This window comes from Melanerpes formicivorus, unplaced genomic scaffold (genome assembly GCF_026170545.1).
Source record: "Melanerpes formicivorus ecotype bairdi unplaced genomic scaffold, bMelFor1.0.p_v2 SCAF_23, whole genome shotgun sequence".
NCBI lineage: Eukaryota > Metazoa > Chordata > Aves > Piciformes > Picidae > Melanerpes > Melanerpes formicivorus.
The window spans coordinates 961,138-977,051 of NW_027142375.1; the positions used below are offsets into that span (position 1 = coordinate 961,138).

The 15,914-nt window shown below is 46.8% G+C and overlaps 1 protein-coding gene across 12 annotated transcripts in view; it reads left to right on the forward strand.

Annotated features, from left to right (window-relative positions):
- The window catches only part of THRB (thyroid hormone receptor beta), a 182,574-nt gene that overhangs the window by 146,858 nt on the left and 19,802 nt on the right, over positions 1-15,914 (forward strand). For 11 of the 12 annotated variants that reach the window (XM_068152280.1, XM_068152282.1, XM_068152288.1 and 8 more), the window contains one exon: positions 12,227-12,327. In XM_068152280.1, coding sequence (XP_068008381.1) covers positions 12,227-12,327 — 101 coding nt within the window. Of the gene's footprint in view, positions 1-96; positions 537-12,226; positions 12,328-15,914 lie in introns of those variants that run through there. The other variant, XM_068152278.1, reaches the window with a different exon arrangement.

The following is a 15,914-nucleotide window of genomic DNA, read 5'->3' on the forward strand; positions in this document are numbered from 1 at the left end:
ATGTTTGACTGGCAGGGGAGTTCACAAGCTGTCCCAATATAAATAGGATTTTAGCACATCAGGTGCTGCTCCGAAGTAAAACGGGCTGCCTGGCGCTCGCCTGTGCCGGTGTATATTCATCGCTTCTCTCCCGTCCATGTGTATGCATGCCCGCCTGTGTATGCATGTGTGTGTGTACGTGAAGTACAAGCTGAGATAGGCTAACAAAATGAACTACTGTATGCAAGAAATATATGAAGTGCACCCAGCTGCCGGTGGCAATTGCTACATGCAGTCCACTGATTATTGCACATATATCGAAGATAATCAGGGGTACAGCAGTTGCGATGCTCAGGTCCTGCACAGTAACAACATATATATGGAACAGGCCTGGGCGGTGAATCAGCCTTATACCTGTAGTTACCCTGGAAACGTGTTTAAAAGCGAGTACTCTGACATGGACATGGCCCTGAATCAGTACAACCAACCTGAATATTTCACCGAAGAAAAGCCTACTTTTTCTCAAGTGCAGTCGCCATCGTACTCGCAGAAGAAAGGTAGGGGCAATTTATTTGAATAACGAAAACATTGATCTCTGGTTTTGGTTTTGTTTTGCTTTAAACTTAACAGTTGCAGCAGTTGCTTCAGATGCATCTTTGAATGTGAAGGCTGCCTGTTCAAAATCGAAAGCAGCAGTAACATAGGTTGCTAGGTGATTGTAAGGTTTTTCTGTGAGCAGTGAGGATTTCCAAGCACTTTTCTCTTAACTCATAAAGGACATTTGCAAATATATAGCTTGGTTTCTGCTGTCTGGGGCTGTTGAGTTAATTTGCTGTTCACCAGCGACCTGGATAAGAAAGTTTCTCTTCTGAAATGTCGTTGTTACGTGTTCTGTGTCTTACAGCTGTGTGGTTCTGCTTATATACAAACAGTTCCTGTGAGTCCTTATTGTCAGTAAATGCAAAGTTTGTTTGCTCAACAACTTGGACAAAACATTTTGAAAACAGAGCTGTAACTGTATATGGGGAAATGATTAATGGAGTTCCTGTCTTCTGAGTGAAAGCCATGCAGGTTTTGATTATGCAGAGCAAAAAAACCAGACTGACAATTCCAGCATCTATCTATGCCAGAAAGACTGTTCTGGCCCCAAAAGTTGATCTAATCGAGATGTTTGTGAGAGATAATCGGTGTATTAGCTGATCCCTCAGAGTTAAATGATTTCCTAGGTCTGGAATTTATGCTTTTGCTTTCAGGTAAACAAAGCAGATTCAAACAGAGCCCCAAATGCTAGCAAACACTTGGGAATGTTTCCGATGTTACTTGTTCTGGGCTCAGGCAAGCCAGCTGAGGCACACAGGCTGTACATTCTCTGCGTTTCGTAGAAATCACATTGAGAAAGAACAAAAATGCACAGGCAGGTGTACAAACTTCATCTCATTTTTCTCTTGAGACCACATTTGCTGTATATCATTATCCCAAATCCAGATGAATCTGATGTAAGTGGGCAGACAGAGAAAACATCTTCTACCGCTTCGGAAGTGGCTTCGTAGTAAAAAGTAGACTGTTTACTCTTACTAACTACACGGAAAATGGAGACGTTTTCCTTTGTGCTCGAGACAATAAATCTGCATATTCTGTAGGGAAAAAGAGAAAAGTCATTATTTTCTACTTTGAAGAGCGTTGTATTTAATAAGAAAGGAAATACTTTTACCAATACTGTTGCAGGAAGATGTAAGAATGTGATCGAATCTTGAGCTAAGAATATGATCAAATCTTGAACTAAGAATATGATCAAATCTTCAGCTAAGAATATGACCGAATCTTGAGCTAAGAATATGATCGGGTCTTGGACTAAGAATATGATTGAATTTTGATCTAAGAATATGATCAAATTTTGAGCTAAGAATATGATCAAATCTTGAACTAAGAATATGATCAGATCTTGAAGTAAGAATATGATCGAATTTTGAGCTAAGAATATGATTGAATCTTGAGCTAAGATATGATCAGATCTTGAACTAAGAATGTGATCGAATCTTGAAGGAAATGTAGCTGCTGAGAGTGACTGGGGTTTATCGAGCAATGGTTTACATTCTTTTTAAGGATGTTGATGCTTAACTAATTGATTTTCAACTCTTCATAGTCTTTTCTCTCTGTGTTATTTTTGGTTAAACAAGAACAGTACTCAGGATTAGCTCAGAAGAAAATAAAGCCCTGCCTGTTGCAAAGTCGGTCAAGGAACTTTTTCTAACGTTCAATGTTGTGAAAAATAATTGATATACCTACATTAGAGATTTGAGGAAGCCATTTCAGCACTCCAACACCTGGCATCTGCTCAATTTAACATGTTTATAGTTGGTTTGGTTAAAAGGACACAGAGTTGTTTTGAAAGGCTGCTTGTCAGCCCTTGTTTTCTACCACCTCGGTTTCACTAAGAAGTGGCAGTGAATTTTGGGGGAAGCCGGCTTCCAAGCAGGCTTTTAATTGACCATTCATGGAGACCGAGCAACATGCTTTGGGATTCTTTAGAGCCTTATTACTGTGATAATAAAGAAAAAGTTGCCTCCCTTCTGTCAAACCTTTGCAAATGCTGAGTTGGTTAATCAGAAGAGATCTGAAGTGGATGGGACATGTGCATCTTCTCTCTCCTTTTGAATGTTCATCGTTGAACCAAGCTCTCGTAAAACTAACGAATCTCTTAATCCTGTCCTGAGAACAGAAGGCTCTACACAAGGCATGTGTGTCTGTATTGATCCAGAATTGATTTGGAGGAGGAGGGAGGGAAGCCTTGATAATAGCCTATTAAAGCAAAATTAAGTCCCTAAGCAGGTGTTCATGAGGAGTCTTCATTGTTGCCGTTGGTATTTTTGTTAATAAATCTCAGTATTGTGCTGTTCAGATCAGACTGGCATTTACAGGAGCACAGCAAGCTCTTTCCTATCAAAACTCTTCCTAGAGACTAAATGACTAAAGTCTTCTTTTCCCCCAGGAAGTAATAAATAAATTTAAAAAATCAACATTTTATCTGTTGAAAAGATTATCCTTTCTGGGGAGGAGTGTCAGTGACTTCTCTGTCTTTATTTCACTTTAAAGAAAATCATTAAAGAAAGAAATAGCACCCAAGGAACCAAAGGCTGCATCAGTGTGTCCCTGTAAAAAAGCAAAAGCATGAGTATGTAGGAAGTGTAGCCACTTATTTCAGGATACAAGCAAGCACTTCAGCTGCCCTGGTCATCACAGGGCATTCAGAAATGTTGGGTTCTGATTCTCTGTCACTAATTCTGGTGGAAAACTTGAGGTTTTAAGGGAAAAAGTTGTGCTCTGGCAAATCAGCAGGTGGAACTGTGGTTTTAGCTTTGCATGCACTTGTTACCTTGTTATCTTTTGAGCTGGGTAGTATATGTTGTTAAAAGGTAGTAGTACAAGATTCCAGCAAGAGCTGAGCTGGTCTGGTAAGGAAGCCCTTTTGGACCAGTTCCTGCTTAGTTTCCTGCATGATGTTATGAAATCTGAAGAGCAGAACAGGGCTCATCAATGTGCCAATGAGATTCTATTCCCAGTTCTGTCCCAGAATACTTAAACTGGAATATTTTTCCTGTCTTAGGGTGCCATCAGCCATGGTGAGTTTGCAGCACTGCACACTGGATGGCTCATGCTCCAGGGCAGCCCGTGCCACCCTGCCTTCCATAGAGGCTGCGCAGATAGACAAAGGTGTCCCTGGAACTCCTTCCACTGCCCTCACTATACACCTTACACCTCAGTGTATAGTGAGGAGGAGTACCCAGGGACAGGGTAGAGGTAACACAGTCAGGAAAGTGCAAAAAAAAATGTGCAGAGGTCTGGAAGACTTCAGTATCCCCACATGTGATTTGTGTGCAGTGTTTTGGCTAGTTAGACAACGTGGGGAATAGGTCTGCAAAGTTACAGTGGGGTGAGAGTTGGCTCCCACTTCCCTTTGCACAGTCATTTCACAGCCAAAGTGAATGGAAGATGCCCGCAAGTGTCTTTGGAGTTGGGCTTTAACTTTGGGCTCTGTGGGGGTGGACCAGAAGCACAGAGAGGCTGTCCCTAAACCAAGGGTTTGCAGGCTTTCACCTTGCTTCCCAGATACAAGGTGTGGTTAATACTGTCTTTTTCAGGGCTTTTGGTAGGGGGGAGAATGGGAGTTGGGAATGTATTATTGTTGTTATTGTAATTGTCATTATCATTTCCTTTCTGTTTCCTTAGGCAAGGTGCATGCAACTGAGAGTAGGGCCAGGGTGACTGCTAGCGTGTGTGACTGAATTAGCCCTAACTGAGCTCTCAGCAGCGTGAAACCGTTAGGGCACTGTCTGAATGTCTACCCAAATGCAACATAGAGGTTTATGTCAAACTGTCTCCTCATCAGCACAGGGAGTGTTTGTGCATATAACCAATTTACAGGAACACTGAGCATTCGTCATCTTGGCCTTTGCAGCAGAGCAGCTCCCAGTATGCTAACAATTCTTTTGGGCTTCAGTGGGATTCGTTTTGCTCTTGACCACTCACCTATGGAAGTAGCACTGGTCAGAAAAACTGCACTTGATACTCAACAAATCATTATGCATTTTGAACTGTATGTTTCTTTTTTGATAAAACTGTCAGTGGAGAAAAGTTTTTTTGTCTCCTCTGCTGTAACCTTTCCACAACCAGATCAAGGATGAGAAAGTGAACTAAGTCATGAAACTGATGTTCAGTGAGGACTAGATTTAAATAAGAAGTTACTTGTGATAGTAAGCCAGGCTGTAAAAGCCTTCAACAATGTGGGGAAAAAACTTGCACAGTCTGACCCTTCCAGTAGTGCTTTGTGTCCCTGTAGTTAATTGGTAATGGGGACAAGTAGGGTGCCGCTCACAGCAGCTGAAGTGACGACACGGTTTGGGCTGAAAGGCTTTCAGTGCGCCTGTGCAGAGTACACTGCTGTGGGTAAGGTTTCTGACCCGGCCCAGAGACCAGGGTTAGTGCATGGAAAAGGGACTACAAAATACCTTCCAAATCCTATCTCCACAAACTCTTTTGCCCACTGTTAGTGATTCCACAAATCAAAGCCTGTCAGCAAAGATCAGAATTGCAGACAGGCGAGGCAATTGGCTAAGGAGGAATCTGCTGATGTGTTGAACATTTGCAGTGCTTCCAGGCTGGATGCAGAAGTGAGCGGTGTTTCTCGGTGGGAGTAACGTAAAGTGGGAAACAAGGATCAGTGGATGAGCCCAGCCTTCCAGATCAATACTGATACAGCACAAACAGCAATGGAGGCTGCTGTTACCACTCACCTCAGTGCTTTCTCCAACACCCCCTCGGCTCAGGCTTGTTCTGCGCAGGAGTATCGAGGAGGCTATCTGGGTGGCTCCTGCAGTACTTAACGTTTGCAAAAGAGCTACAGTGTGGCTCTGGAATCAGTTGAAGAGCAGTTAGGGGTTTGCAGTTCTAACACAGCCAAGGATTCTCAAGGTAGTAATTAATTTCATGTTTCTTTTTCATATGCAGTGGCTGGTAATTGAGTGCAATCTCGCTGAACAGCCTTAGCCTCCTCACTGAAATGAGTGGTCTCTAGTCACACAAACCATGCCGGGGAGAAGAGGGATTTCAGGGAACATACATAACACATGACTCTGCCAATGTACAGTGCAAAGCAAAACACTGAGTAATGGTCTTAAAGCACAGGTGTCCTTGTGCAGTAGCAAAAGAATGGTTCTTCTGTTTGCAAGGGTAAGCCTATGGTGGGTCAGGAAGAGCTAATAGGGAACAGCTGGTATGCAGACACAGTTTGTTTACATTCTGTCGGTTGTGTCCATCTTTGGTAGTCAAAAACGTTTGGGGTCATGATTGGGTTTAAGGTGTGGTTTAATCCCTAAGGCAATATTAACGTTATCTGTACATCTGGAGATGTAAAGTCTGTGTACAATACTGTTAACAAAATTGAAACTGGTTCTTGACTTCTCTAAGAGCAAGTTGTGTTTTTCCAGTGTGTGCCCAGTACAGAGGGAAAAAGCACTATTCTTTGTCAGGGCTTCTTTTCACCTCAGTGGATGTGGTGGGAGTTGTGTGGGGGCAAGAATAGCCATCAAGGATCTCATTTATGTCTCTCCAATCCATTACTCTGTGCAGGGTCACACAGACTGCTTTGGGGTATCATTGCTGCAGTTGGTGACATGAGACCGTAGCCCTGTGGCATTAATGAAGCAGGGCACCTCAGATGGCTGCATCGGTTAGCAGAGCTTGTTCTGTCCGTACCGCTGCTGGGGCAACCTCACTGCACATTGTCCTGCTGAAGGGAATTGTTTCTTGCTGTGGACCTCTGCAGAGCTCCCTTTATGATTTACAAGATACTGTAAATCAGTGTCAAGATTGGTTATAATACATATAGTACAATACATACATATTCTTCTGGACAGGGGCCACTGGTCCTGCTGACTGCTTAGCCTTGCCAAGACAGTAAGATAGGCAGGCTGGCAGGTGGGAGCCTGGAAAAGAAAGTCTGTTTTAGGAGAAGGGGAAACACCAGACATGGCAGGTCAGGGTCATTCATTGGTGTTCTTCATTCAAAGATGCAAGGGGGACCTTGGGATGAACGATGTCAGATGACTTGGAGGCTCACACACGGTGGGCCAAGCAAGATCCATGATGATGCTAGAATACAGCAGACCAATGATGTGGGTTATTGCTGGACAGTTTGGAGAAATTGGTGTTGCTCTTGAACAGTTCCTCTTAGCTGCTTAAATAGTAGATTTTGACCAAGAAATAAAGGGTGAAATAAGAACACCAGAAATAGAAGCCTACCCGCTGTTCCCATGAGATTTGTCATCAGGCTCGTTTTTCATGAGAGCGTTGGGGTTACTCTATCCAAAGAGCATCTACTTCTTCCAGAGGTTTTATTTTTGGTTCAGAGTTATTAAGCACACAAAATGCCAAAGTATTTGCTGATACAAGAGACAAGCCCCTGTTAGTCTGCCCCTCCTTTCTTCTCCAAGTGCTCCAAGGAGTGAGACAAGTCTGTTCTCTGCCTCTTCCACAGGCAGCTGTGCTGCCATCCACACCGTCCCCAAGAATCCCCATGAACAGCTTCCGTGCTGGTACCAAGTTTAGAAACACATTGCTGTTCTTCTTGCTGATGCTGTTCCAAACTCAGGAGAAGTAGCAAAATGCAAGGAGGCTGCTTGTTTCAGGTCTTTAAAATGATACTGCACTGAATTTATCCAAAGGTCACCCTAGATATTTGCAACTACTACAGGAGATTTATGGCGGACGTTGCAGGTTGTAAGAACTGAGTGTCAGTCCTCTCCTTCCTCTCTTTGTCTGAATTACATACTTCTCAAATACTGCTGAAGGTCCAATTTATCCTTTTTTTTCAGCAGTTTCTGACCCCATTAGCTGTTAGAAGAAGGCTTAGAAAGTAGACAAAAATGTGCCCATCACTCTCAGATGTGTAATAGAAAGGGGGGAAGATGTTTGTTGCATGCTTTTATTGCTAATGATTTCTGGAAATAAGGTCTTTCTGTCCATGTTTCCTCTTGAATCAGGCAAGAGTTCCTAGTGACGTGGATATAGTCCTGCAAAAGTGGTCTGCATCATATTTAACATTAAGCAGCTTAAGTAGCTGGCACCTAATGCTTCTGAGTGTGCTTGCAAGGAGCAATGCCATTTTTAATTCCTAGCTAGCAGTGCCTGTAGCCATCTCTCTTGTCTGCCAGAATGGAAGCCGTGCCCTGGGCTGGGTAAGCCACAAAACGTCAAGAAGGAGATGGGCAGCGGTGGTCACATGCACCAGTTGCTGTATATATTTAGGAAGCAGTGTAGACAAGTAGTCTGCTGTTCCTCCAATAGAGCAAAAGCTGCCATTACATGAGCTGTGCTAACCAGATTATATACTTAATGAAATGTAAAGGCATTTAATTGAGAAGTAATTCCTGAGGAAACAAACCAGAGATGCTGAAAGCCAGAGGACACGGGCCGTGTTACACTGTCTGCATTTCATGGAGGGCAGACACCATTGATTTTTGTGGGAAGTTTAGCAGGAAATGCTGCATCCTTTGCTGGCTGCTGTCCCTGCATCAGCTCCACGTAGTGTATGTGTTGCATGTGCAGGGACCAAAGGGGGGGCAGGATGGAGAGAATAGTCTCTGCTAATCCCCTGCTGGCATAACGTCCGTTAAGGGTCAGTGATGTAAACCAGAGTCAAAACCCTACTGTGTCTCCTCCATCAAGGTCACAGAACCTCCCCCACATGTCCACCAGTCTTCTTCCAAGTACAGCTTGTTCACCATGGAGAAGTGTAACCTGAGTGTAAATCTGGTCAGCAAGACCTCAGATCATTCTCCCACTCCCCTTTCAGATGCCAGGAGGCAAACTGAGGTGCGGGTACCTAGGCATGACTTCAAAGTTCTCCTGCTCCCCAGCATTACAAAAGAGGGACCTATGTTCCTCTTGGTTTGAGGTTCTCATAGTCATGCTTGCACCAGACATACAAATCAGACCCTACAGATACATCCTGCCACTTTCTTTTTGTAACTGCTCCTAATCCACTCTGCAGCCCCCAGGAGGTTGAAGTATTTTAAGAGGAGTTCATTTCAAGTATTTTCTCTGCATTTCTGCTTTTGTCTCTGGAGAACCCCTGGCAAGAGGAACCTTGGAAAGGCACTTTCATTAAGCTGTCTGTTACTGAGCTGACCTGGCATGTTAGTCACAGGATGGTCACCCCTCCTGCAGCATCCTCCAGCAGCCTTCTGCTGCCCTGAGTCTCGTTGCTGTTTGCTTTCCATGTGCCTGTGATGTGCTGAGGCCCTGAGCTACACTGAGCCATGCTGGTGTAAGGGCTGTATAAAGACAGCGAGCTGGGGATGTAGTCTAACATGTGGTTCTACAGCCACAGGACTCTCCCTCAACACACTCATAAATTGCACTCATCCAGTTGGCAGATCATGCATAACTGGGAGGCAGATCATGCATAACTGGGAGGAGAGGCTGGTACACCAGATGGGTGTTGTGCTGTTCAGAGGAACGCAGGCAGGCTGGAGAAATGGGATGAAAGGAATCTCTTCAAGTTCATGAGAGGGAAATGCCAAATCCTACACTGGGGGAGGAATAATAAATGCAGCAGCACAAGCTGGGTCCCAACCAGCTGGGAAGCACATGCCATGCAGGACTTGGGGCTGCATTGTGGGCAGCAAATTCGACATGAGCCAACAGCGTGTCCTTGTGGCAAGGTCAACAGTGTCCTGGTCTGCATTAGGAGGATCACCTGGTTGAGGGAGGTCATCCCTCCTGTCTGCTCAGCTTTGGTGAAGGACAATTTGGTCCAGTTCTGGACTTCCCAATACAAGAAAGACATGGGCCTGCTGCAGTGAGTCCAGCAAATGGCCACAGAGACAAGGAAGGGCCTGGGGCGTCTGTTCTATGAGAGACAGAGCTGGGACTGTTCAGCCTGGAGCAGAGAAGGCCTAAGGCATGGTATGTGGGGGTTGGGGGGCATCTTAACTGTGTATATAAATACCTGATCCCCCATCCAGAGCCAGACTCTTCTCAGTGGTGTCCAGTGACAGGACAAATGGCAATGAACACAAACAGGAAGTCCCTTCTGAAGACAATACTGAGTTTCATCGCCAGGAGGGTGACCAAGCATTTGTACATGCTGGCCAGAAAAGTTGTGGAGTGTCCATCCTTGGAGATACTCCAAAGCCATCTGGGCATGGTCCTGAGCAACTTGCTCTAGGTGGCCCTTCTTGAGCCTGCAGCCTGGACCAGATGACCTCCAGAGGTGCCTTGCAACCTCAGCCTTTCTGGGATTCTGTGCAGTACTGCACTTGAACACCCTTATGCAGTTCCTTAAATAGCTGCACTTCCCTCCTTCCCCTCACAGGGAATCTGAGGCTCTGTGTTATGTCCTTGCAGAGATTTTTCAGAAGGAAAAGTTAAGTACCATAACTCCATTAATTATGAGTCATGGGAACACCTACCTTGAAAGGTTTCTGTGCCACACTGTTTTAAAGTTCACTTGAGTTTAGAGTTACTTCTTGCTTGCCATCAGAATTCTTTTGGGGGTTTGTTCAAATTGGAAATATGTTTATGTGATCAAAACAAATGTCATTATGGGATGAGAACCAAGCATTGCTGGTGCTTTGCACAGCAGTAACACCTGATTTCACTAGCTGGGTGCCTGGTAAAGCCCTTCAGAAGAGGAATGCCATTCTGACACATATGCATGCACACAGATTTCACAGAATGACAGAACCATTCCGGTTGGAAAAGACCTTCAGGGTCACCAAGTCCAACCCCACTCTACAAAGGTCACCTTCAAACCATATCCCCAAGCACCACATCCAAACCCCTTCAAACACATCCAGGCTTGGTGGCTCCACCACCTCCCTGGGCAGCACATCCCAATCCCTGACCACTCTGGCCATGACAAAATGTTTGCTAATGTCCAGACTAAACCTACCCAGTGGCAGCTTGAGGCCATTGCCTCTTGTTCTATCACTAATGACCTGTGAGAAGAGATCAGCAGCAGCCTCTCCACAGCCTCCTTTCAGGTAGTTGTAGAGAGCCAGGAGGTCTCCCCTCAGCCTCCTCTGTTTCACACTAACCAGCCCCAGCTCCTTCAGTTGCTCTTCGTCAGCTTTATTCTCCAGACCCCTCACAGCTTCCTTGCCCTCCTCTGCCCTGGCTCCAGCACCTCCACATCTCTCTTGGGTTGAGCTGCCCAAAACTGGACACACAAAGGATTTGAATGCCTCTGTTTATTGTCCCAAGTGCACCCTCAGCAAGTTTGCTGATGACACCAAGCTGTGTGGTGCAGCAGACAGCTGGAGGGAAGGGAGGCCATCCAGAGGGACCTTGACAGGCTGGAGAGGTGGGCACAAGCCAACCTCATGAAGTTCAATAAGAGCAAGTGCAGGGTCCTGCATCTGGGTCGAGGCAATCCCAGGCACAAATACAGGCTGGGCAGTGACTGGCTGGAAAGCAGCCCTGAGGAGAGAGACTTGGGGGTGCTGGTGGACAAAAAGCTCAACATGAGCTCTCAGTGTGCACTTGCAGCCCGCAAAGCCAATCAGATCCTGGGCTGCATCAGGAGAAGTGTGGCCAGCAGGTCGAGGGAGGTGATCCTCCCCCTCTGCTCAGCTCTGGTGAGACCCCACCTGGAGTACTGCCTCCAGTTCTGGAGCCCCTATTACAAGAGGGATGTGGAGGTGCTGGAACATGTCCAGAGAAGAGCCAGGAGGATGATCAGAGGGCTGGAGCACCTCTCCTGTGAGGACAGACTGAAGGAGTTGGGGCTGTTCAGTCTGGAGAAGAGAAGGCTCCGAAGTGACCTCATTGTGGCCTTCCAGTATCTGAAAGGGGCCTACAGGAAGGCTGGGGAGGGACTTCTCAGGATCTCAGGTAGTGATAGGACTAGGGGGAATGGAATGAAGCTGGAGGTGGGGAGATTCAGGCTAGATGTGAGGAGGAGGTTCTTCCCCATGAGAGTGGTGAAACCCTGGAATGGGTTGTCCAGGGAGGTGGTCGAGGCCCCGTCCCTGGAGGTGTTTAAGCCCAGGCTGGATGAGGCTCTGTCCAGCCTGATCTAGTGTGGGGTGTCCCTGCCCATGGCAGGGGGGTTGGAACTAGATGATCCTTGTGGTCCCTTCCAACCCTGAATGAAACTATGAAACTATAAGTATTCCTGCTGAACACTCCCGGGTCAGGTATGACCAGTACAGCTTGGGCTATCTGTTGCTGATGCTTTTCTAGCCATGCCTGTGGAGCTGTTTTGAAACAAACAGTCCCTCAGTAAATATTTTTTTGTAGCAAGTTCTGAGTCACCCTGCAGCCTGTGATCTCACCTTCAGTGCACAGACTGCTGGGGAGGGTGTCAAACAGAACAGAGAGCTATGTTGTGTGTCTCACCCTTGGCTTTTTCTTTTTACTTGGGTTTTTTCATTTCAAAGCCTTTGAGGTAGAACCAGGTACATTTGTTTTTCTAAGGCAGTATTTCACTTGGGAGAGAGCATGTTCTTGGCCTGCCTCTTGTGCAGGAGATGCTGAAACAGTCTGCAAAGCAGAAGCTACTGGAGACTGTGTTGTTTTAAGTAAGTCTCTACTGCAGTCTGAGCTCTTTAGTCAGGAAATTCAGTGAGCTCAGAGGTGTGGGGCTGGTAGGGAAGACCTGAAATGAATTTTAATCTGATGCTTTTATATCAAATGCAGATCATTCCATGTTGAGTTATATGCCACATCTTCTTTTTCTTTACAGGATATATCCCCAGTTACTTAGACAAGGATGAGCTGTGTGTAGTGTGCGGGGACAAAGCCACCGGATACCATTATCGCTGCATCACTTGCGAAGGTTGCAAGGTAAATGGCACAGGGGGGAAGCACAGAGCAGAAATAGCTCTCCAGCTCCTCCATTATACAGACTTCCTGACCTGGGCTGTCAAATAAAACAAAGATTAGAAGTGAATAAGAACATCCAGTACTGATGATAAGCTGTACCTGGCTGTGCTGCTGCTCTTCATATGCATAAGGACTAGAGCTGATTTTTGCAGGGTTGGTTTTGAAGAGAAAACGAGAGATTTAGATTTGCCAGCTTTGATCTGTCTGGGTTTTTAATGTATCTTTGGCCATGTTCTCAGCCAGTGGACATCAGCATACTCCCAGCAGCTCCAGTGAAGCTGTTTATGCAATAGCTGACCTTGAGGAGTCTGTAGGAATTAAGTGTTCAGTGCCTCTCATCATCACTGTGAAGAAGCAGAAATCCAAAGCCCCTCCACATGCTCGTGTGTCAGTAACATCTCTCACTTTGGGAAGCACTGACACCCAGTTCAGAGTTTCAGAAAGATAGGGACTTTTTTATGTAAGCATAGTGAAATGTGCTTCCAGCCCTAAACTGCCTCTCCAAAGCTACACACAGAATTAAACAAGAGATGGCTTTGAGCAAGTAAATAAGCCCCAAACTTGTGTAACATGGTCTGGCACATCTTACATCCTTTCACTGCCAAAAATTGGCTTAAACAGCTTGAGGTCCTGTCAGAAAGCTATTCTTCCCTGCAGAAAGAAGAGAAAACTTGTTTTTCTACACAAATGGGACCACACATGTCATGGACTAGTGTCATGGGACTAAGCCACAAAAGTCATATTTTGTTCCTCCCCAGTGTGTGGAATACAATCCCACCTGGAGTACTGTGTCCAGTTCTGGAGCCCCTATTACAAGAGGGATGTGGAGGTGCTGGAAGGTGTCCAGAGAAGGGCCACAAGGATGAGCAGAGGGCTGGAGCACCTCTCCTATGAGGACAGACTGAAGGAGTTGGGGCTGTTCAGTCTGCAGAAGAGAAGGCTCCGAGGTGACCTAATTGTGGCCTTCCAGTATCTGAAGGGGGCTACAGGAAGGCTGGGGAAGGACTTCTCAGGATATCAGGTAGTGATAGGACTAGGGGGAATGGAATGAAGCTGGAGGTGGGGAGATTCAGGCTGGATGTGAGGAGGAAGTTCTTCACCATGAGAGTGGTGAAACCCTGGAATGGGTTGTCCAGGGAGGTGGTCGAGGCCCCGTCCCTGGGGGTGTTTAAGAGCAGGCTGGATGAGGCTCTGTCCAGCCTGATCTAGTGTGGGGTGTCCCTGCCCATGGCAGGGGGGTTGGAACTAGATGATCCTTGTGGTCCCTTCCAACCCTGAATGAAACTATGAAACTATGAATATTTTAATCATTGAATCATAGAATCAATAAGGTTGGAAAAGACCTCAGAGATCATCAAGTCCAACCTATTACCTACTAACTAACCCCTCCTGACAACTAAACCATGGCTCCAAGAGCCACATCCAATCCTTTCTTGAACAGCTCCAGGGATGGGGACTCCACCACCTCCCTGGGCAGCACATTCCAAAGGCAAATTACTCTTTCTGTGAAAAACTTTATCCTCACCTCCAGCCTAAACTTCCCCTGGCATGGCTTGAGACTGTGTCCTCTTGTTCTGGTGCTGGGTGCCTGGGAGAAGAGACCAACCCCCACCTGGCTACAACCTCCCTGCAGGGAGTTGCAGACAGCAATAAGGTCTCCCCTGAGCCTCCTCTTCTCCAGGCTAAGCATCCCCAGCTCCCTCAGCCTCTCCTCACAGGGCTGTGCTCAAGGCCTCTCCCCAGCCTTGTTGCCCTTCTCTGGACACCTTCAAGTCTCTCAATGTCCTTCCTAAACTGAGGGGCCCAGAACTGGACACAGGACTCGAGGTGTGGCCTAACCAGTGCAGTGTACAGGGGCAGAATGACCTCCCTGCTCCTGCTGGCCACACTGTTCCTGATCCAGGCCAGGATGCCATTGGCCTTCTTGGCTGCCTGGGCACACTGCAGGCTCATGTTCAGTCTACCATCAACCAGCACCCCCAGGTTCCTCTCTGCCTGGCTGCTCTCCAGCCACTCTGACCCCAGCCTGTAGCACTGCATGGTTAGTTTTGTGGCCAAAGTTCAGCACCTGGCACTTGGATGTGTTAAATGCCATCATGTGGGACTCTGCCCATCTGTGCAGCCTGGCAAGGTCCCTCTGGAGAGCCTTCCTACCCTCTAACAGATCCACACCTGCCCCCAGCTTGGTGTCATCTGCAAACTTACTAATGGTGGACTCAGCCGCCTTGTCCAGATCATCAGTAATCTGATCTTTTGAGTTGATCTTTTGAGTTTGGCTTTAGAGCCAATCCAAGCTTCACAGTAAATCTTGTGCTGGAGTTGATTCTCCAGTTGTAGCATTGCCCCAAGGAACATTTATTAAATGCACAAAGGCTTAAATATGCTTTGTCCTGCATCTGGAAAAACCTGGTGCAGGCTGGGAGGTGATTGGCTGGAGAGCAGCCCTGTCATGAAGGACATGGCAGCCTTGGTGGACAAGTTCTGCATGGGACAGCAATGTGCCCTGGTGGCCAAGAAGGCCAATGGGGTCCTGGGCTGCATTCAGAGCAGTGTGTCCAGCAGAGCCAGGGAGGTTCTCCTCCCCCTCTACTCTGCCCTGCTGAGATCTCACCTGGAATATTGCATCCAGTTCTGGGCTCCCCAGTTCAGGAGGGACAGAGATCTGCTGAGAGAGTCCAAGGGAGGGCTGCAAGGTACTGGAGCACTGCCTGATGAGGAGAGGCCAAGAGCCCTGGGGCCGTTTAGTTGGGAGATGAGAAGGCTGAGAGGGGATCTGATCAATGTCTATCAACATCTGAGGGCTGGGGGTCAGGAAGGATGGGACTGGGACAGCCTCTGCTTGGTTGCATCCTCTGATAGGACAAGGGGCAATGGATAGAAACTGCAGCACAGGAGGTTGCACCTCCACATGAAGAAGAACTTCTTTACTGTAAGGGTCCCAGAGCACTGGAGCAGGCTGCCCAGAGAGGCTGTGGAGTCTCCTTCTCTGAAGACTTTCCAGCCCTGCCTGGATGTGTTCCTGAGCAACTTGCACTGGATTCTCTGGTCCTGCTCTGGCAGAAGGGCTGGACTCAAAGATCTCCAGAGGTCACTTCCTATAGTTGATTTGTGGTAATATTCATGAGGTTGTACACATACATACATACATACATACATGTATGCATACATACATAATATTCATGAAAAACATATTTGTATCTGACAAAAAAGGGCACTGGACACAGGATTCCTGTGCACTTGTATCCCATGTGCCAGATGCCATTAAATGTATGAAAATAACTTAACCCGGATGCAGTGCGAAGTTGTTGGCGACGTAGCATTATGAAGCATCTTGCTTCACAGTGTCACAGAGCATTAGAGGTTGGAAGGGACCTCCAGAGATCATCAGGGCCAACCCCCCTGCCAGAGCAGCATCACCCAGGGCAGTCTGCACAGGAAGGCAGCCAGGTGGGGTTGGAAAGTCTCCAGAGAAGGAGACTCCACAACCTCTCTGGGCAGCCTGCTCCAGGCCTCTGTCACCCTCACTGCAAAGAAGTTTCTCCTCATGT